This window comes from Acanthopagrus latus, chromosome 12 (assembly GCF_904848185.1).
Source record: "Acanthopagrus latus isolate v.2019 chromosome 12, fAcaLat1.1, whole genome shotgun sequence".
Lineage (NCBI taxonomy): Eukaryota > Metazoa > Chordata > Actinopteri > Spariformes > Sparidae > Acanthopagrus > Acanthopagrus latus.
Genome location: NC_051050.1, coordinates 20,797,393 through 20,816,575, shown reverse-complemented (window position 1 = coordinate 20,816,575; position 19,183 = coordinate 20,797,393). Strand labels below are relative to the sequence as shown.

Genomic DNA, 19,183 nt, shown 5'->3' with positions numbered 1-19,183 from the left:
GCAGCAGTCGCTCAATTTCAAGACATTTATTCACATGTTTTTAGACAAAACACTGTGCTGCCCTAGCATACCTATTTGTTTCCATAAAGCATCTGATCTCAAATACCAGATTTAAGAGCATGCAAAATGAACAGTCTGGATACTTTATTACCAGTTAATGAACAATTAAATATGCTTAAAGGGGGGGGACATTTATTATTTTTGCTAAAGTGCAATAACAACATAATGCAGGCGGCAAACACTGCTATACCATTGAGACGGTCGTCTCAATTCAAAATTAAGTCGTTTTCAAAAGCAGTGATGTGAGTCCTAAGTGTTCGAGGACCGGATGGTGTTTATCCTCCAGTAAGAGCGTTATTTTTTATTTTCTGTCTACAAAAATAATATGAAACAGTATGCAGTATAAACAAACCTGATGTTACTGTATGAGAAAAAAGCTTGTATGTTCCCTGCAAGGCTGTAAAAGTACATTCCTCCCAAACCCTCCGTTTCATCGTGACTAGACGGAAGGATCCTCAACTCATAACATGAAGAGGGCAGTGTGTTTTTCAGCACATACAAAAACACGTGAAAAGCTCTGAAGACAGGATTTACTCATGTTTCTCTCTGTAGGCTGCATGACTTCTTGGCTCTTTTTTAAATTTTTTTAAAGATTAGGTGTTTTTACAGTGTGTGTTTTTTTTTTTTTGTTGCCCTAGATGTGTGGGATGCTTCATTTCATGGTCCAGTCTCCAGGCCCCCCTCATCTCTCTCCGCTCCGGAGCCTTTTAGTCACAGTAAAGTGCCTTCAACCCCATCCTTGTCTCTTCAGTCCAGCTATGCCGGGGATTTGACTTGAGAAATGGGTGTAGAGATTGTAAATCGCGCCATATGGTTGCCCTTCCTTGGAAAAAAAAAAAACGTGGGACTGTGACGAAAAAGGAAAAAAAGATGCATTTTAATGATGCGGATGTATTTCAGTCCTATGTAAAGTGAGCCGGGGTTTGGTTTGAGACGTACCTGAGGAGATCATGAGTGCTCCTCGGCGCTGCCGCTGAAGGAGCGGCTCCGGATGTGGTTCCTTAACTGCTCGATCAGCTCTGGGTTCTGCTGCTGGATCTGCTGCGCAAACTGTTGTCCTCTGACAGAGAGACGACAGAAATCTGTTTAGAATCCACCAGAACAATAGCTTCACACAACGCAGGATGAGACACAGCTCTGTTTTTAATTTAAAGTAAAATAACAGGAATCCCCTGCGGGAGAGAGCGGCCTCATCCCCTCTCTACAGACAGTACAGGAAGTTCATACTGAATCAGAAACAACATGAGATTCTTATGCTGGGATAGAATATTGAGAAAAGAAAAATGTCTAATTAGAGGGTAATTACAGACTGTTTCATCCTGTTTTCACCATTCGGAGAAAAAGACTGTTGAGGCGAGTCACAGATAAAACATGACACAGCATGTTGATACAACTTTCCTGGATTAAACTGTTTCAGAAATGTTGAGATAATATCTGCCTTCTTGCCCAAACTTAGATGAGATGATGGACACCACTCTCATGTCTGCACAGTAAATATGTGGACACTGCCAGCCGCTGGTTAGCTTAGCTTAGCATTAAAGTGGCAGTTCACCCCCCAAAACAAAATACATATTTTCTCTTCTCACCCTTAGTGCAGTTTATTGATGTAGCTTGTTTTGGTATCAGAGATATCAGTCAACTTTCACTTTAATATAACGTAACTAGACGGCACTCGGTCTGTGTACTTGTGCTTCCTGAGCAGTTTTATGTCCGTTGAAGCTGTCGGCTCATCTAAATCAGGGCTTTAAACATCACTGTTCACCACAGCTTCCCTGTGAATGAGATTCATAACTTCTTTTCAATCCGTAACTATTGCTTTTGTTTTTAATGTCATTTAAATTGTCATTTTAAGCACCTCTTGATGTCTTTTTTTATGTTTTTTATAACCCTGCACAGCACTATAACAGCCTTGTGTCTCAGCGGTGCTATATGAATTAACTGCTTTGCCTCGAAGCGCCCGAAAAATACATTTAAAAATCTCAACATTAACCTAGCTAACCACAGAGCAGGCAGCTCATGTCTGCTCATGGTCAATAGGCTGGTTAACTGAGCTGCATAACGTCGCAGCTCAGCCGAGGACAACACCATTAATGTTTACATATCATTGTCGTCCATGAGTAGATGCATGCTTTCTTCGACGTAGTGACGTGGTTGTCAGGTCAAGTTTGGTACCTTGATGGATTAACAGCATGCCAAATAAAGGGAAAAGTGGTGAAATGTCCCTTAAAGACCAAAAACATGAAGAAGGTCACAAAATCTCCCTACAAGCGTCCCTAAAGACACCAGGAAGTGACTGTTAAATACCAAGAAATAGTCTTTTCGATTCCTATTTACCACACAGACCTGAGAGTGCCATCAGTTTCCCAAAATATTGAATTTCAAAACACGTACAATTCATGTAAAACTCTCCAAAATGAGTCAGTTTAATCCTTTTCATTCTGAGTCGAGTGTACTTACGCTTCGATCAGGCTGGAAATGTCCGACAGTCCGCCCACTCCGGCTGCAGGCCCGCCGACCGCGTTCGACATCATTCCTGACATACTGACCACACAGTGACACAGTGACAGCGAGTCAAAGTGTGTAATTAAACTGAACTTGAAAGCAAACCCACCCCCCCGTACATGCAATCAATTATTTTTGGCACTCACAGCTGTTGTACTTGTTGGTTCTGCATCACGCTCGCGGCCTGTAAACAAGAACCCAAGATGAAATCCACTTTGTTCTCTCGCAAATGTATTTAAAAAGGACAATTTTGTTATCATCTACTGCTGCTGGCACCGAACAGAAGTCTGATTTAGATGTGTCTTGTCATTGTTGCTGTAATAAAAACTCTGGCATGGCTTTCAGAGGCGTTCTCGGCCTGGCAGACGTTCCCGCGTGTCATCGTTTAACAGCGCTCCGGCCCGAGACAAGGCCCTTTCCGCTAGACAATAAACTCTGTTGATTAACGGGCTAACTGTCACTCAGGGGACTAATTAGGGAAGATAGCTGGTCTAACCTTGCCAGACACAAAACATAAGACTCCAGGACAAGTGGTTTACTGAACAGCAGAGAGCCTCTGTTGTGCCCGGCCGTTTAAGTCCAGTGATTTTATTATAGTTCTTACCATGCTGATGAAGGCAGGGTTGTTGATTAAACTAGCCATGTCGAAACCCAATCCAGCAGCTATCTGCAGCACACAGTCACAGGCAAAGGTCAGAGTAATCAGCGCTAGTTAAAGAAGTTCACCCCCAAAGAAAAGAAAATTCAGTCATCGCCTACAATGTTTTCTGAAATCAGTCTGGGATCTCAGGGCTTCTGGAGAACATGGATTACACTGGAAGTGCTGTATGGAGCCATTTCCTGTGTTTTTTTTAGTTGCTTACTTATGTCTTTAAGCAAATCCCCATCTACTTGCTGCAGAGCTGTTTTGCTGTGAAGCTCCAGAAACCTTTTTTTTAACCACAAAATAACTGAATTTTTGGGTGAACTTTTCCTTTAATGAGCTATAAATAGGAATATAAGGGCTATTGTGCCTTTATTTACTTACTGGGCTGGTTGCTTCTTTCTGCTTCTGCTCTGCGATCTTCAGGTTGGACTTGTACGTATCGTTCTCGGGGTCCAACACCAGAGCTTTCTTAAAGTAGGTTATTGCCTCTGGATACTTGCTCATGGACGTCAAAGCCAAACTAGAGGAAACAAATCAAAGAGATATTAGGGAGCAGATCACGTAAGGAAAACTTGTTTTAAGATGAAACATTTCTGTAGCCTGACTCACCCCATTCTTCCGTACGCTTTGCTGTACGTGGGATCAATCCCAATGGCTCTCTCGCAGTCGCCTGTCGCCTCTGTGTAATTTCCCAGTTTACTGTGAGCTGCAGCCCTGCAAAGTGTTACAATCAGACACCACGCTCACTTTTATTACAGGCTTGTTCTTTTGTGTGAAGATAAACCACATCTCAATCAAAAATACCAGCACACCAGCTGCTTTTTCACCCCTCAGCCTCTTATGTATTTAAGTGTTGTATGAAAAGACAGTGGCTGTGGCCAGTGACGGCCTGGATTTTGTTGTGTGTTTTTTCTGTAACTCCATGTGAACTTGTTGAAGCACAATAAAAAAAAATCAAACTGGTTTAAAGACTTTTAAAAATGGTGGCTGAGACAAAAAATGTCAGTACTTGTGGCAAATACTCCCCTCCAAGCAGGGAGTTTTTTGGGGGTCAAATAATGTCAAAGAACTTAATTTAGACCCTGGTCCCTCCGAGGGGTTCATGGTATCTCGATGCACATGTAGCTGTTCAGTCCGGTTAAAAAAATGACATGTCAACATGACATCCCAGGCTATTTATCACTCCTGTCTCCTGTCTGCTGCTGTATAAGACCCCTAATAGATGCAGAAAAAAACCATGACACTGGTCACATCGCGCTGCTGTTTATAATACCTGTTGCAGTAGTACACAGCGTTTCTTAGGTCCAGATCGATGGCCTTTGTGTAGCACTCGACCGCACATCTGTAGTTCTCCTCCTTCATGTGATTGTTCCCTAAAAATGAAATATTGGATTGTTCAGCATTGATACAAATACAGACTGCAGTTATCAACAGTTATTATCCAGAGAAATATCTGGTCAGAGTGGGTTCAGCGACACGTTTTTGAACACATAAAGAACAAAATCATTCAGTATTCCTATGAGCTGGCACGTTTAATTCTGCATGTATGAGTGCTTCTGTTGCCTTCTGTTCTCCCTTCAAATCACTTTGTGAAAAAGCTAATTACATTTATGATGTTGCTTCAATTGAGGTGCTAAAAGATATTGGTCAACTGTCAGTGATGCTGCAGGCAGAGGCACAGCAATCACTCATAACGAAACCAGAGTTTAAACTTCACCTTCATTCTTAAGCTGCTCTGCTCGTTCGATGTCTTCTGGAGAGGGGGACGTCTCTGGTACGGTCAGGTTGTCATTCTGAGGACATGCAAAAAATCATTGAAGGGATTTACTGAAGAAAAGAAAGAAAAAAGCGCAGGTGCAACCAATATCATTAATGACGCCTCTGTTCTATTAAAGCGAGCCAGTAGTCAGTGCCAGTGAAGCAGCATGCTTTGGCAGGCAGCCACAGTAATATCAGTAAAAATGTCCGCTGTGTGGAAGGTTTATCAGCCTGACTGTGAATGATGCGACATACATTCATTCTTGCTTTCAATACATCCTGATGCTGTGTAAGCTTAATTCATGTCAGAGCTGCACAATTAAACCAAAATATATATATAAAATACTGGTATAAACACTAGTGATGGTGTCGGCCAGGCTGATACTCAGTCAAACCACAGTAATTGCACACATGTAGATATATGTGTAGTTTACTTTTATATTTAACTAGTTATGGCCAGAAAACTACTTTAAATACTTTTACTCAAGCACTATTCATATGGTCAACTCTCACTTTTACCAGAGTCATAGTTTAACATGATACCTTTACTTTACTTTAGAATCTAAATGCTTAATTTATGTAGAAATGCTGCTGTCAGGATTACTGTCAGGTCACAACTAAAGAGTCCCCGCCCTCAGCCACGCCCCCCCCCAGCACAGCCATGGTTGCAAAATCACCGGCAGAGCTGATGCCAAAACGACATGGGCGGTGCCTGCTCAGGTCTGTGAGAGCTGACCAATCAGAAGACTGAGCTTTTTGGAAAGGGGGGGGGGCTCTTAAAGAGACAGGCGCTAAAACAGTAGCGTTCAGACAGAGGGTGAATAGAGGTGATGCAGCAATGGATAGAATGAATTAAGAACATGATAGTGAGCATAATACGGGACCTTTAAAGCATTTCACGCAGCACCCACCTTGAGCAGTGAGTTGAGGAATATCTCCCTCAGAGGCTGTGGCACGGCGAGGTGGCAGTCGCTGGAGCTGATCTTAAAGGTCGTCTCCAAACACTGTATCGCAACTGTAGTGACAGGATTGTGTTGACGGGAGAGAAATTGGGAGATTTTTAGACAACAGCTGAACAATCGGTCTGAGAGTTGGCAGCGTGATTTCTGGTGAGTCAGAGCTTGGCTGCACACTCAGAACGAGAGATTTAAACTGTCCTGTTCATCCGGGATGAAACACGCCACCGCACGTACCGCACATCACACTCTGAGCTGGTGAAACCTACTCCTGTTTATTCTCTCTGCACCGTGACAGTCAACTCAGACCATATGTATGTAAGTTTCATTCTGAAACAGACGGGAGAAGAGCGGAGTGTCCTATATTTGTAAAGAAGCCTCCCAAACCGTGAGTGCACAGTGCGGTTGACCTACCTTCAAGGCTCTCCTGCTCATCAGAATTCAAAGCGCCGCAATGTGTTTGATCTCGTAGGAACTGCACAATAGAGAACGCCAGACGCTTCTCCACCGCCATTTTTACCTAGAATCTGCTGGGAACAGGAAGTTGTTTGGAGAGAAACAAAAAAGGAGCCCACACATCGATGGCTGCATTATTCAGAGGATGACACTTTACGTAAAAAAAAAACACATGCTATAACTAATACATGACTCATGATGAATGACTGCTGGCTTTTCATGAATCTTTAAATGATCTGTTCCCCATTTCCAAAATGAGCAAGACACTGAGTTTTTGTGACTTTGTGATCATTCATTAATGCTTCATACATTAACAGAATATTAGCTTGAATCTAGTGACAAAGAGAATGACTTTTCTGATTTAAACAACTGCAGAACAGCACATCTTCTCAGAGAAATATGAAGCTGCAGTCAGATGCAAACATCTACATGTTGCTGCACGACCCGACAGGTTTTTTTCTCTCCACATCCATTACAATATTCACTTTTGCCACGTAAAACATTGTCTGATTTGCAAACTGTCAACCACTAAATGGGCTTCAACTACCAATTATTTTCATTGTTGATTAATATTCTTATTATTGTCAAGATTATTCAAGAACCGCTCAGTCAATAAAATTACATAAAGAAGAAATGCTTGTCAAGATTTTCCCAGTGTCCCAAAAGACAAAACACATTTTTGAGATTTTTTGCATGGAAAATAACTGAAATGATTAACAAATTAAAATGATGGCGATTAGGTTTCCTTGGAGCAACTAATCATTTTGCAGCTCTTCCTGATGTTTTTGGTTTTAGTGCAGAACTCTCCTGTGCGACTCTCCAGTTCTTTCAGCAGGAGCAAAAATATCTTCATGTAATAAATCAAAGTAAATATGAAATAACAAACAAATGTGGCAAAATGTAGATGTTTGCATTTGACTACCAGTTTGATGGGTCTGCTCTATGTACAGTAACTGACCTGCAGCTCAAGTGGTGCCACAGGCTGTAAATGAATTCAATGCATAATGTAACTGGATTAACAATCATTCATGATTATCTATAAAGTGTTGACACATCACATAAACACACAATGACCTGATCATTTATTCATGATGATCAGCAGGAATTCCTGCTGATACTTCTTGTATTTACGCCTCTGAATCTTTTCTCTATGACATTAAATATCCACAGCAAATTGCAATGTGGGTTTAATTTAAAGAGATAAAAATAAAGAGACTTGAAAACTGATAATCACCTTCATCAGGACTGTGTGGGTGTTCTAACTGTTGTATCTTTGGCAGAGAAACTGTTTTCATGTAGGGCTTTCTTTACTAACAGTGAGAAGGTGATAGAAAATATGCTGCCCTTTAATTTTAATTTTATAACATTGGATATTTTTTTTCTTTAATCTACTTCTATCAGTAATTATAATGTGTATATTATGTCATTTTGTTTATCTGTTCTGTAGATGTGACATCTATTGCATGTTTGTTGTGCACCATACAGACTTAGTTAAGCATTAGTTAAGCACAGTTTTTATTATCCCTTGTATGCTCAGAGACAGTATTATCATTTATGTGATAAGTTATTAGACAGGGTTTTTGATGGTTTGTTAAAAGTTGTCACATCTGTACCATTCATACTGAAGGTCTATAACATTGTCCTGGGTAATTAGTTCTTAGCCAGGAGTGAATTATCAACTGAGAAAAGTGGGCAACTGCCCAAGAGCCCCAAAGGCTGCAGATAAGATAATTAGTCTTTGGTATTTTAATTAATTGCATTTTTTTAAAGGGCATCTCCACCAATTATGCATTAAAGTGTGTTAACAGGTCTTGAGAAGAACTGCTGCATATGTCAAAAAAAAGTAATCTAAAGCTTTTGTGGCTCCAGAGGTATGTAATCTTCAAATTGCCTCCAGTGACATCACCCAATGGCTACATTGCATTGTGGGTAATGTAGGCACCAGGTTTTTGGAAAGGAGAAATAATGCGTGAATTTTTTTTTTTTTTTTAAAAAGGTGATATTTCTGGTTCTGCTGTAATCATATTGACCATTTGCCTTTCTAAACTCTCCATGATGAGTCCAACAGTGTTATATTAGTGCACTGCATCGACAGTTTTTAGATCTACATTACCCAAAATGCAGCTTAGTGCTTAAGGTTTTATGCCACCCTCTTATTTTTCACACACGCAGTCGCACTCCCCAAGACCTGTTACACACTTTAATGTGTAAAATTTATGGAGTTACCCTTTAAATCAAATTGCAACAGTATTGGCCACACAGCAACTTGTTTACACAGCCATGTTGTTATCTGTTATCTCCACCATTAGCCATACTAGTGAGGATGCTTTGGAAGTCTTTGGAGGATAAATGCAAAACGATTATGATGATCATAACAAAATAAAACCAACTGACTGCTATCCCGTGTTTTTATCTGTCAGGTTCAAACATTATTTTGCAAGGGAGGCCAATAAATCCTCTGTAATTTGACTCTCTGCAGGGGTAAAAATCTGACTTACATATACAAACACTGCCTCATATCTCCATCACGTGCTGTAACCACTCGTTGTTATGTTCATATTCGGGTCTCAGCCACTCCTCCCTCAGCGTGTGTGTTGTCACACGTAAATGCAGTGATGCAGAAGCTGTGATGTAATAGCAGAATGGGAGGTGTGTTGTTGTTGGTTTTTTTTCCTTTCTTATTATTATTCACTATACATGCGTCATATGTTTGTTTGTTTGCTTGCTTTAAGGAAAATCAACAGCAAATGCATTCAGTGAGATACGAGCACTGACAGATGTCTGCTGTTTATACTCCCTAAAACAAAAATCTATATCGATCCGGACGACAGGGCTCGCGCAGTGCGTGCAGCCCTGCGTGATGCTGGGTTAAAAAAAAAAGAAAGAAAGAAAGAAAAAACAACAATCACAAATCTGCTAATCTGGAGAGAGAAAGGTCGCACCCGTGCAAACACCACGATGTATTTATAACATATGTTAAAGGATGCTACAGAGTGTCCCCCCCTTCCTCCTCCTCCTCCTCCTTCTCCTCCCCGGCCGCCCACCTACCTGAGCTGAGCTCTGATCCAGCTGTCTGCTGCCTGCTACCGCGTCATGAGGGCTTGTGTGTCAGATTGATCGCATCCTCCCCGGCGCATGCGCGTTGACAGCGGAAATAAAGGCGCTTTCTTGCACACGCGAGAGCAGAGGGAGAGGGAGAGGGAGGACGGTGCTGCTGGTGGAGCAGAAGGGGGAGCTGCTGCTGGGACTGACACACAGCAAGGAAGAGGAGGAGGAGGAGAAAGTTGGTGTCTTGCTGCACGGATAAAACGCATGAATCCGCCGGCATGTGTGCGTTGAGAGTTGTAGTCCGCCGCACGCTCTGCAGGTACGCTTCCGGTTGCATTAACGGTTAAATTAACGGTTTAACAGCAGCCATTTTGTTTGTTTAGGGTTAGGGTTAACACCTGTGTGACAGATTAGAGAGAGCATACCAAGTAATTGCTGTGTGTTACATTAACACCTGTTATACCATTAAAAAAAATAAAAATAACACGCATTAAATGAAATGTAAAATAAATCACGGAGGTGTTTGGAAGGTATCCCACGCAGCATGTTTTGAAGGGCTTTTCGCTGCCAGGCAATGAAACCTAACCCTGACTGGACGCTGTGGGAAGGGAAAAGGTCACTTAGCTTAGCCTGGGAGAAATGCAGAGCACGTTACAAGTGTGACTTTGAAGAATTTATTACTTGTGTTAGTGCCACCTGTTCGGTTCACTCGCTGGGCTCTAGTGTGAGATCTGTTTTTTTTAAAGTTGTGAAGTTTGGATCCCCTCCAGAGTCTACACACCTGTCCTGAGAATGACCATCCAGAATGGGACCTTGGTGCCTGCCAGAGACTGCAGCTCTCAGCCTGCAAATAAGAGGAATACGCTGAGATGGGACCTGTCACCAGCTGAGATCAGGACCGTGACAGATGATTTGATTAGCAGAGTAAAGAAGGTGTACGATGACATAGGAGCGATAAAGATGGAGGATGTTTCAGTGGAAAACACGCTGAGAGCATTGGCTTATGTCAAACTGGACTATGCATGTAAGTCTTCAAGGATAATTCAAGTGATAATCTACATTTTGTTTTGGCAGTAAGCATATGAAAAGACCTGTTATTGCTTATTATGTCTTTGTAGCCAAAGCTCTGATTCATAGACTGTCAGGGTTGTCCAAAAATCATTGTTGTAATAAGCACCCGAAAGTAGGGGTTCAATAATATATCGATCTGTATCGATATTTACCGATTCAATGATCAACGATCCAATAGCATTGATGCAAATTGAGCACTGGTCACTGTAGTTATTTTTAGTAGTCCCATACACATCTAAATTTGAAGTATAGCAGCAAATGTGTTTTCATCCCCGGCTGAAAATAGTCCCCAACAAAAACATAATTTACTCCTGTTTGAGTCAAAGTTTGTATGCAAGAAATGTTTTAACACCAGCCTTATTATTCTGCTGGTGGTACTAACATTCATGATCTCTGTTGTTCCCTTAGCATCACGCCACGTTCTGGATTTCCCTCAGTATGTTTGTCCTTCTAAAGAGGTCCGGACAGCGAGCACGGACGCAGACAAGAAGCTGTCTGAGTTTGATGTGGAGATAAGTATGAGGGAGGATGTCTTCAAGCGAGTCACGGCCTTGCAGGTACACGTCATGAGAGGAGAAGGTTCATGTAAAAACTGCCCTTTTTAATTAGACCTCTTGCCCACTATTATGATAATAATAAGGTGTTAATCGTGCTCATAAAATAAATTAAGTTGAAGCTAATTAAAATCTAATGTGTGAGGATTTGATACGTTTATCACAGCAGCTATGCCAGCAGTAGATCATTGTCACATTTTATGTCAGCCAAAGGGCAACAAATGATATGACTGAAGCGATTTATATTAAGACCACATGCTGGGGTCAGATGAGGGGACAGTATTCTTACCCTCATTTGACTCCAGCATCCTATTTAGCTTGAAAAAGAAATTTAATCTGATATTACTAGTGGTAACCAATACCATTTCTTAATCCACTGTCTGGCATAGTTGAATACATTTTGCCTTAATCCCATATGAAGAAGTGTGTTTGTTTTTTGTAATGATTTTTTTGACAGCAAAAGCTTCCAAACAACCTTTCTCCGGAAGAAAAGAGATTCTTAGTCAGACTTGTGACCCTGGGCAAGAGGAAAGGATTGCACCTGTCGAAAGATATACAAGAGGTAATGCAATGGGTGACTAATTTAGAATTAAACATTTGGTTTTAGATAATAAGATGAATAAATATTACTTCTACCATGATCGACTGAGGGGAAAAACAAATTAAGCATGTTTTATAAACAGTACTGAAAGACAACTTAATGATTTGTGAAATTATTTGTACGTTTTGATCACAAATTTTGCTTCTAATCGTCATGGCAAATCCTGGAAACCAATTTATTCTTTCCTGTTTTTGACTTCCCTCTTCTCTCCAAAGGAAATCAAAAGAACCTCCAAGCTCATAAGTGAACTCTCCATAGAATTTAACAAGAATATAAATGAGGAAAACACGTTTCTTGTTTTCTCCGAGCGTGAACTGGGTAAGCTTATATCAGTAAAACTCAGTCTGGTATATTATAAATAAGCTTTGGCCTCTCTCATTGATGGTGTGGTCCTCTTGTGTTAAGGCGGCCTGGCCGACAGTTATCTCAATGGACTGGACAAGACGTCAGATGGGCAGTATAAAGTTACACTGGAATATCCCCATTACTTTCCACTGATGAAGAGGTGTCACAATCCTGAGACCAGGAGGAAGATGGAAAGAGCTTTTCACAGCAGGTGTAAAGAGGTAACTGGAATCGGAAGATAAATCTGTGTGCTCAACACTTTCCAGACCAAAGCCAGTCTGGTCCTTATTTAACTTGTGCACAAACACCTGCAGGCCTCTCTGGAGAAATGACACTGTTACTTATGCTCCACAGTCGTAATTCTCTTTTCATGAAATCAAACCATGTTACTGATGTTATTTATGGACTGATTTTTCCCAGCAATATATATCCAGTAATTGGAATTTTTCTTTATTTGGAGAGCAACATACCTACACTGGATTTAAATTACCTACCCTCGCACATGGATATCAGAAGTAACGATGATCTTATTGATATCAACCTCACTGTTTACTGTTTACTCCCCTAACAGCTGTATTAAGTTACTGCTAATGCAAACGAAACATTTCTCCTGCTGGTGCTGCCTGACATTCAAGTTATCAGCTGGTGAAACACTAAGTGGAACAGGAAGGAGCCGCGTCAGTGAGCTCTTACATTGCAACTTTTTTTAATGTGTCCCCCAGGGGCTGTCCAACTCATAATGCTGATGATATCTCAGACATGATTATTGCATGTCAGGATGATCAATGATTGATCTATAGAGCTCATATTGAAACACACTTTACAAAGAGTTAGACAATTCAGGATCTAAGGAAAAGATTGTTAACAGGAAAGTGATGGCTCATAAATAATTTAAAAATGTGTTTTTAAATGTGCCTCTGATTGAACTTTCACTGAAGGCTATGGGTATGCCTGGTCTCAGATGTGCATGAGGTAATGATGTATTTAGATACTTAAAGTTTTATGCATGACTTTCATTCCTAATTGAGTTTTTTCACAGTGTGTTATTACCGCTTTCACTGAAGGATCTGATTACTTCCTGCACCACTGCTGATGAATATCTTATTCTACAGCCTTTCTTTTTTCTAGGTAAACACGGCGATCCTTGAAGAGTTGGTTCAACTGAGGGCAAAGGTCGCCGAATTACTTGGTTATAGTAACCACGCAAATTATGTGCTGGAGATGAACATGGCAAAGAATGCAAGCAATGTGTCTGACTTTTTAGGTATGACCTCTCTCACTTCTCACCTCACGACGTCACACGCACACTTCTGTCATTAAAGATGATTCATGCTGTCTCATAACGGCTTGGCATATGAAAAATAAACCTTGCTGGATAGATGGACGAGGAAGTAGACAGACTCCACAATACGTGAGAAATGCAACACCTCATGCCTGTTGCATGTAATGTAGTGTATGTTGCCCTGCATGCCTCATGTATGTAGTGGAAGACGCAGTAATTCACAGCTCATGAGGGCATGTGGCACACGTGGTCATATATCACATAGCAAAATGAGCCTGAATGAGCGTGTCACTATCTTGTTACTATACTACCCCTTTAAAGGCAAACCACAGAATCTATGCTGACAGTGAAACTTAGAGAAATGGCTTTTACAGCAATTATGTGTATATTGAATATATATTCTTCAAGTCACTTCCATAGCATAACCCATTATTTGACGTTTGCCCCCAAAATGCAGATGCTGCACTTTGAATTAACTTAAGAGGATATGTTGGTAGTACAAAGGCAAAATGCAACTACACTCTTAGTGTCTTCTTCATTGGAAAATCTAAAGTCAGTTTTATTTCTTATTACATTATATCTAACTGTATGTTATTGTATAATTGTTTCCCACTTTCCAGATACATTCTATGAAACTCTGAAGCCCATTGGAATCAAGGAGAGGAAATACATCCTTGCACTAAAGAAGAGGGAGTGCTTGATGAAGGGCCTTCCATTTGATGGACAGATCAATGCCTGGGATTTACCCTACTACATGAATCAGGTGGAGCAGTGCAAGTTTGCCGTGAACAAGGACAAACTGATCGAGTATTTCCCGCTGGACGTGGTGACGGAAGGACTGCTCGGTATCTACCAGGAACTGCTGGGTCTCACGTTCACAGAGGTGGAACACGCAAATGTGTGGCACGAGGACGTCAAGCTATACTCAGCACATGACACTGAAACAGGAGAGGAGATCGGCCAGTTCTACCTGGACTTACATCCAAGGTAGAGAATGTGTCAACTTTTAGATTTATTTTGAACATGTTAAAACTTAATAATTAGTTGTAATTTGATTTCAGCTCAGATTGAAGCAAGGAGTGACTAGTGCTCTTGTTATTTATGTTAATGTTCAGATTCAGTCTTACTGTGTGACATTTATGTTACCTTCCACCAGGGAAGGAAAGTACGGCCACGCAGCCTGCTTTGGACTCCAACCTGGCTGCAGAGGACCTGATGGAAAACGCAGGATTCCAGTGGCAGCTATGGTGGCTAACTTCACCAAACCCAGAAAAGGATGGCCCTCTCTTCTCCAACACAATGAAGTGGAGACTTACTTCCATGAGTTTGGTCATGTAATGCACGAGATTTGTTCAAAGGCAAGCATCAGCTCCCTCATTGTGTTTGCATACAACTCTTGAATATTTATTAGAACAATTGTGCTTAAACTTGGAACTGTCTGTTTTTGTACCAGGCCGCTTTTTCAGAATTCAGTGGAACCCTGGTCGAGACGGACTTTGTGGAGGTTCCTTCACAAGTGCTTGAGAACTGGGTTTGGGAGAAGGAGCCCCTGAGGAGAATGTCCGGCCACTACAAGGACGGCACACCAATCCCAGACACCCTGCTCGATAAGCTGATAGCATCCAGAGTAGCCAACACTGGTCAGACACTGGAATTTTTAACAAAATAATACAACTTTAGCATTGATACAGAAATCAGCAGTCTTTATTGATGTGTTGACTTGATTATCCCCTTCAGGGCTGATGAACCTGCGTCAGGTAGTCCTCGGTAAAGTGGACCAGTCCCTACACACCAGCCCTCGTGCAGATGCGACTGAGGTGTTTGCGCAGCACTGCCAGGACATCCTGGGTGTTCCTGCTACACCAGGTCAGTTGTAGCAACAGCAACCGTTCCATTCCAAGGCAAAGCAAAAGCAAAACGATTTTGAGGCATTTGTATGCCTCCTTTTGAGGGCAAATACCTAAATTGTTATGCAATGATTTTTAACAAAGATCATTTTGATGATGATCTGTTCTCTGCAGGAACCAATATGACAGCCAGTTTCAGCCACCTGGCTGGAGGATATGATGGTCAGTACTACAGCTATCTGTGGAGTGAAGTCTACTCTATGGACATTTATTTCAGTCGTTTTAAAAAGGAAGGCATTATGAATCCAAAGGTGGGTCTGATTATTACTATACTGTACATCATATATATCTTTTTACGTGTACACATACATCTCACTTTATCAAAAAGTGTCTTTAGTAGTTCTTTTGTGCTTTAACACAGGTTGGAAAAGAGTACAGGAGGGTGATTCTGGAAGCAGGCGGCTCTGTGGATGGAGTGGACATGCTGAAAACCTTTCTCGAACGTGGCCCGTGCCAGGATGCCTTCTTTCAATGCAAAGGACTGATGAAGTCGAAGGAAACTCAAACAGTATAATTTTGATACAACCTTTTTAGAGCAGCTATTCTGGCTCCCCCCTCTGGGACAAATGCAGAATGAGAACCACCACCTTCTGTCCTAATGATCTTTATTAATGTGTGCATTTGTTTTGAGAGCAAGTGAAAGAACGACACAGTGTATTTTTTACACGGTTTCTTCTTTTTGTATCTGTGTTCTTTCTTTCTGTATTTATTTGTGGCTCTGTAATATTAATAACAGTAACTATGGGGATACAAAGAAAACTTTGTTTTAGTGCTGTTCATACACCCACATGACATGTAATCCTTTAGCTAACCAATTCAGGTGCTCTTTGTGAGTTGAAGTTAACATTCCCTAGTAATGTTATGTCTTCATAATAAGCCAACACTGAAATAAATATTTGCAATCCGCTTAGTGTTGACCTGACTTATACCTTTATAAAATAAATTATTATATTTAATAATAATTATGATGATATTATAATTATTATATTGAGCCTATGAAGGATTAGAGTGTATAAGGTTGTAATATAATATTGTCTTAGAGATGGAGCCTGATTAAATGTGAAAGACTTGCATAAGAGTGGCTGCGAATACCAACTTTTGTCTCTATTTAGTAAGTGTGAAAGTCTGCAACTCCCTTCCAGTTAGAACTAAAGAAGCCTCTTGGATGAGAAGTGAAACATCTTTAAGAAACTGATACAACACCTATAAATACCTTAACCTGCATTACCAGAACCTTCATCAGAACAGAACATTTTTACTCAAGGTAATTATCAAAGTGAGAAAAGCACAGGTGTTGCTAACAGCATTAACAATTGCTTTGTTCTGTGAAAGCGTCCCTAAATTATTACAGCACATCTGTATCATAATGTTCGATAATTTGATTTTGTTGTATAAAGACAAATGAATTAACATGAACCTTGAATAACGACCCTGAAAATGAAGCTGCTAAATGAGATTCAGCCTTTATTGATTTCAATATTGACACTTGACCGTTTCCTACTGTGACAAAATATCTTCCATGACAGAGTGTGTATGTGTGCTGATGTTTTGTGAACTGTAAAGTGTTCCTAGACATTTTTTAATAGATGTAGTATGTTTTAAAGACCAAAAGGCTAATGAGACGCAAGTATCCGTGTTATCTTTATAATGAAGACAACACATCTGATTTCCATCATATTACATACAGAGATGTAGTGATTGGACACTTTGTCAAAGCTACAGAAAGAAATTAAGTCTGGGATGATAAAACTGCACATGTTCAAGTGAGATGGCTCACCACAGCTTTATGTAACTCCCTGTAATATATCTATAAATTCCTTCCTTAAAAGGAATCAGGCTATTGTGATGAAACATCTCCAGATCTGTCTTCTTTTAGAACAGGATTAGGAATAATGGTTCATTTCCATACTGTGAAGGAAAAGGTTTTGCATATTTTGGGGACTTAATAAAAGTTATACCTATATACATACACCAGGGGGCGATATAAGATAGCAAATGTTGTGAGTGAGTTAAACAGTAAAGAAATGTTAATTTTCTCTTTCTATTTCCTTATTGGAATAAAATCCATTCATGTGGGACTTTTGGTATGAATGGTTAAACTGCTGCGTGTGGTGAAAACACACTCACCTGTACCTGTGTGTTGATTTAATGAAATGCCATTCAGTAATTATGTGTGGTCTCTGTGTTTGCGTGTGTGTGTGTGTGTGTTTGCGTGTGTGTGTGTGTGTGTGTGTGTGTGTGTGAATACCTTGTCTAGGACTTTGTTATAAATTAAAAATATCAAATGTTGTCGCGTAAATGCACTGAGCGAGGTGAGCTGTAGGTGTCTCTGGAGGAGGAGGGAGGAGGGTGAGACCGTGAAGGCATCATCAGTGGAGGCTCGGAGCAGGAGAGGCGACTTGTGTTGGACAGCCCACTCCTGCATGTAGGCACAGAGGTCGCAGGGAAGAAAAACCCCACCGCTTCATGTTGTTCTCCCAACAGCCTCCAATGTAGCTTCAGTCGACTCTGTCAGGAAAAATAAAAGCCGCATGATTGAACGAAAGGAGATTATGACTGAAAACACCTGGGTGCGGCACACTTTGGAGGAGAAGGTTTCGCTCTACGCATTTTTGCCTTTTGTATTTCCTTGCTGAATGTCGTGGACATTTTGGATTTTTCTTTCTTTTTTTTTAATGCCCTGTGTCATCAAGTCTTACCAATTAAGGAGGTTTTTTTCTAATTAATCGCGTATGTTCGCCTTCAGTGGGTTTTTTTTTTGTTTTGTTTGAGTGACAGTTGGACGGTACGTACTTAAAAGTCTACAAACAACTAGGGACGACAGCAGTAGACAACTTGAGGACGGCTCTGCGAGCAGAATGTGCGTACTGGGCCAGCTCCGAGTCGCTCTTTAAGTGGGCAGCGTTAGCTAGCTGCTAGCACTAGCAACACACATACACAAAAACCCCTCTAAAACGAGGCTGTGAAGCTAGCTCATGCCCACTTCTCGATATATCTTCTGGATATCATCACCCTGCTTGTAACCTGGGCGCCAACACACGAGACGGAGACTCGACGGGGGATTTAGGTGAGTGTCTTTTGTTTGAGCAAGTTTACGCTTCTGTCTGCGGGGGCCCCCCCTCCTCCCCTGTACAACATGCTAACAGGAGAGCTAGCTAACATTTCAGCGCAGTGATAGCAGCGTCGTCCGGGTCCCATTCTGATGCTGTCCGACTTCAGCCTCAGTTAAAGCAGTTAATTGTATCGCTTCATTTGAACGTTACAGCCTCTTCTTATACTCTCGTTGTTTAGTTAACGGCTGTGACTGTGTTCCTGTGGTTGAAATAAAAATGGTGGTTGGTTTTGGACGGTAACGACAGATTCGAGCAGCTGTCTTGTCTGTATTTTCGGTTGGGTTCTCATCAACAGCTGTACGTTACATGGCTGCCTTCTTATCTATTCAGGGTCACCAGAATACCCAATGTGACGCAGAGGAGTACACCTAAAAAAAAAAAATGGCAGTCGATAACCTGTGTGATTTTTTTTAAACTGAAGTCCTCAGTATTGGTCAGTAACCTAACAGCTGCAGTGCAACAACAGCAGCAGCAGCAGTCACATCTTTTGTTGCGGGGCACCTTCAGCCCCTTCGACGGACCAAGAGAGGATTAGTGAGCCGCTGTACACTCTCAACATATCGGCGTTTTCATTTTCTCACCACTTCACTAATCAGATTACCGTCCCCACTTAACTCCAGTGTAATTTAATCCTGTTAAGATTTTCAGATTCTGAGATGGAGGACCTAATCTTCCAGGTTTTGATTTTTAAGGGAATTTGTTTTTTTCCCCCAGCAGGTCCATCCATGTTTTATTTTTATTTATTTTTTTAATGCTGTCAAGAGAAGAAGCTCAGGGAAAAAAAATATACGAGGAAGCCCTGAAGCGGATAACATTCAGGTGTTGTTTTTCTTTCTTTCTTTTTTTTTTTAAACCCTGAATCACATCCGTGAATGCTTTGTGGT

At 41.0% G+C, this 19,183-nt stretch overlaps 3 protein-coding genes across 9 annotated transcripts in view; 2 read left to right on the top strand and 1 right to left on the bottom strand.

The window, feature by feature from the left end:
• Window positions 1–11: 11 nt before the first annotated feature.
• sgtb (small glutamine-rich tetratricopeptide repeat (TPR)-containing, beta) lies at window positions 12–9,569 on the bottom strand. 4 transcript variants are annotated; one of them, XM_037117736.1, is made up of 12 exons: window positions 9,427–9,569; window positions 6,337–6,452; window positions 5,878–5,981; window positions 4,926–5,001; window positions 4,482–4,581; window positions 3,818–3,922; window positions 3,590–3,728; window positions 3,167–3,229; window positions 2,709–2,746; window positions 2,518–2,601; window positions 1,000–1,120; window positions 12–907 (listed from the first exon to the last, which is right to left on the bottom strand). In XM_037117736.1, the coding sequence occupies exons 2-11, from the start codon at window positions 6,434–6,436 to the stop codon at window positions 1,009–1,011; spliced, it is 921 nt and encodes a 306-aa protein (XP_036973631.1). In that variant the 5' UTR covers window positions 6,437–6,452; window positions 9,427–9,569; the 3' UTR covers window positions 12–907; window positions 1,000–1,008. The 4 variants fall into 4 exon arrangements, with proteins under 4 accessions (XP_036973631.1, XP_036973633.1, XP_036973630.1 ...); XM_037117738.1 differs by having other exon boundaries at window positions 12–883; window positions 6,337–6,449; window positions 9,427–9,550; XM_037117735.1 differs by having other exon boundaries at window positions 6,337–6,449; window positions 9,427–9,547.
• Window positions 9,559–16,092, top strand: nln (neurolysin (metallopeptidase M3 family)). 2 transcript variants are annotated; one of them, XM_037117732.1, is made up of 13 exons: window positions 9,559–9,745; window positions 10,197–10,450; window positions 10,906–11,054; window positions 11,509–11,613; window positions 11,868–11,970; window positions 12,058–12,218; window positions 13,126–13,261; window positions 13,900–14,266; window positions 14,436–14,637; window positions 14,733–14,919; window positions 15,017–15,145; window positions 15,301–15,437; window positions 15,548–16,092. In XM_037117732.1, the coding sequence occupies exons 1-13, from the start codon at window positions 9,705–9,707 to the stop codon at window positions 15,698–15,700; spliced, it is 2,124 nt and encodes a 707-aa protein (XP_036973627.1). In that variant the 5' UTR covers window positions 9,559–9,704; the 3' UTR covers window positions 15,701–16,092. The 2 variants fall into 2 exon arrangements, with proteins under 2 accessions (XP_036973627.1, XP_036973626.1); XM_037117731.1 differs by having other exon boundaries at window positions 10,173–10,450.
• A 201-nt stretch (window positions 16,093–16,293) lies between these two features.
• The window catches only part of erbin (erbb2 interacting protein), a 56,684-nt gene continuing 53,794 nt past the window's right edge, over window positions 16,294–19,183 (top strand). The window contains exon 1 of one of the 3 annotated variants that reach the window (XM_037117727.1): window positions 16,294–18,253. The gene's annotated coding sequence lies outside the window, so the exon portion shown is untranslated. The remainder of the gene's footprint in view (window positions 18,254–19,183) is intronic. The other 2 variants (XM_037117729.1, XM_037117730.1) reach the window with 2 other exon arrangements.

Coding starts and splice junctions, on each gene's coding strand:
- nln (XM_037117731.1), top strand. CDS start 9,705: ATGTGTGCGTTGAGAGTTGTAGTCCGCCGCACGCTCTGCAG. Junction 13,262..13,899: donor CAATGTGTCTGACTTTTTAG/GTATGACCTCTC, acceptor CCCACTTTCCAG/ATACATTCTATGAAACTCTG. Junction 14,920..15,016: donor ATCCAGAGTAGCCAACACTG/GTCAGACACTGG, acceptor TATCCCCTTCAG/GGCTGATGAACCTGCGTCAG.
- sgtb (XM_037117736.1), bottom strand. CDS start 6,436: ATGGCGGTGGAGAAGCGTCTGGCGTTCTCTATTGTGCAGTTCCTACGA. Junction 5,002..5,877: donor TCCTCAACTCACTGCTCAAG/GTGGGTGCTGCG, acceptor GCATGTCCTCAG/AATGACAACCTGACCGTACC. Junction 2,747..3,166: donor ACCCTGCCTTCATCAGCATG/GTAAGAACTATA, acceptor TCTTGTTTACAG/GCCGCGAGCGTGATGCAGAA.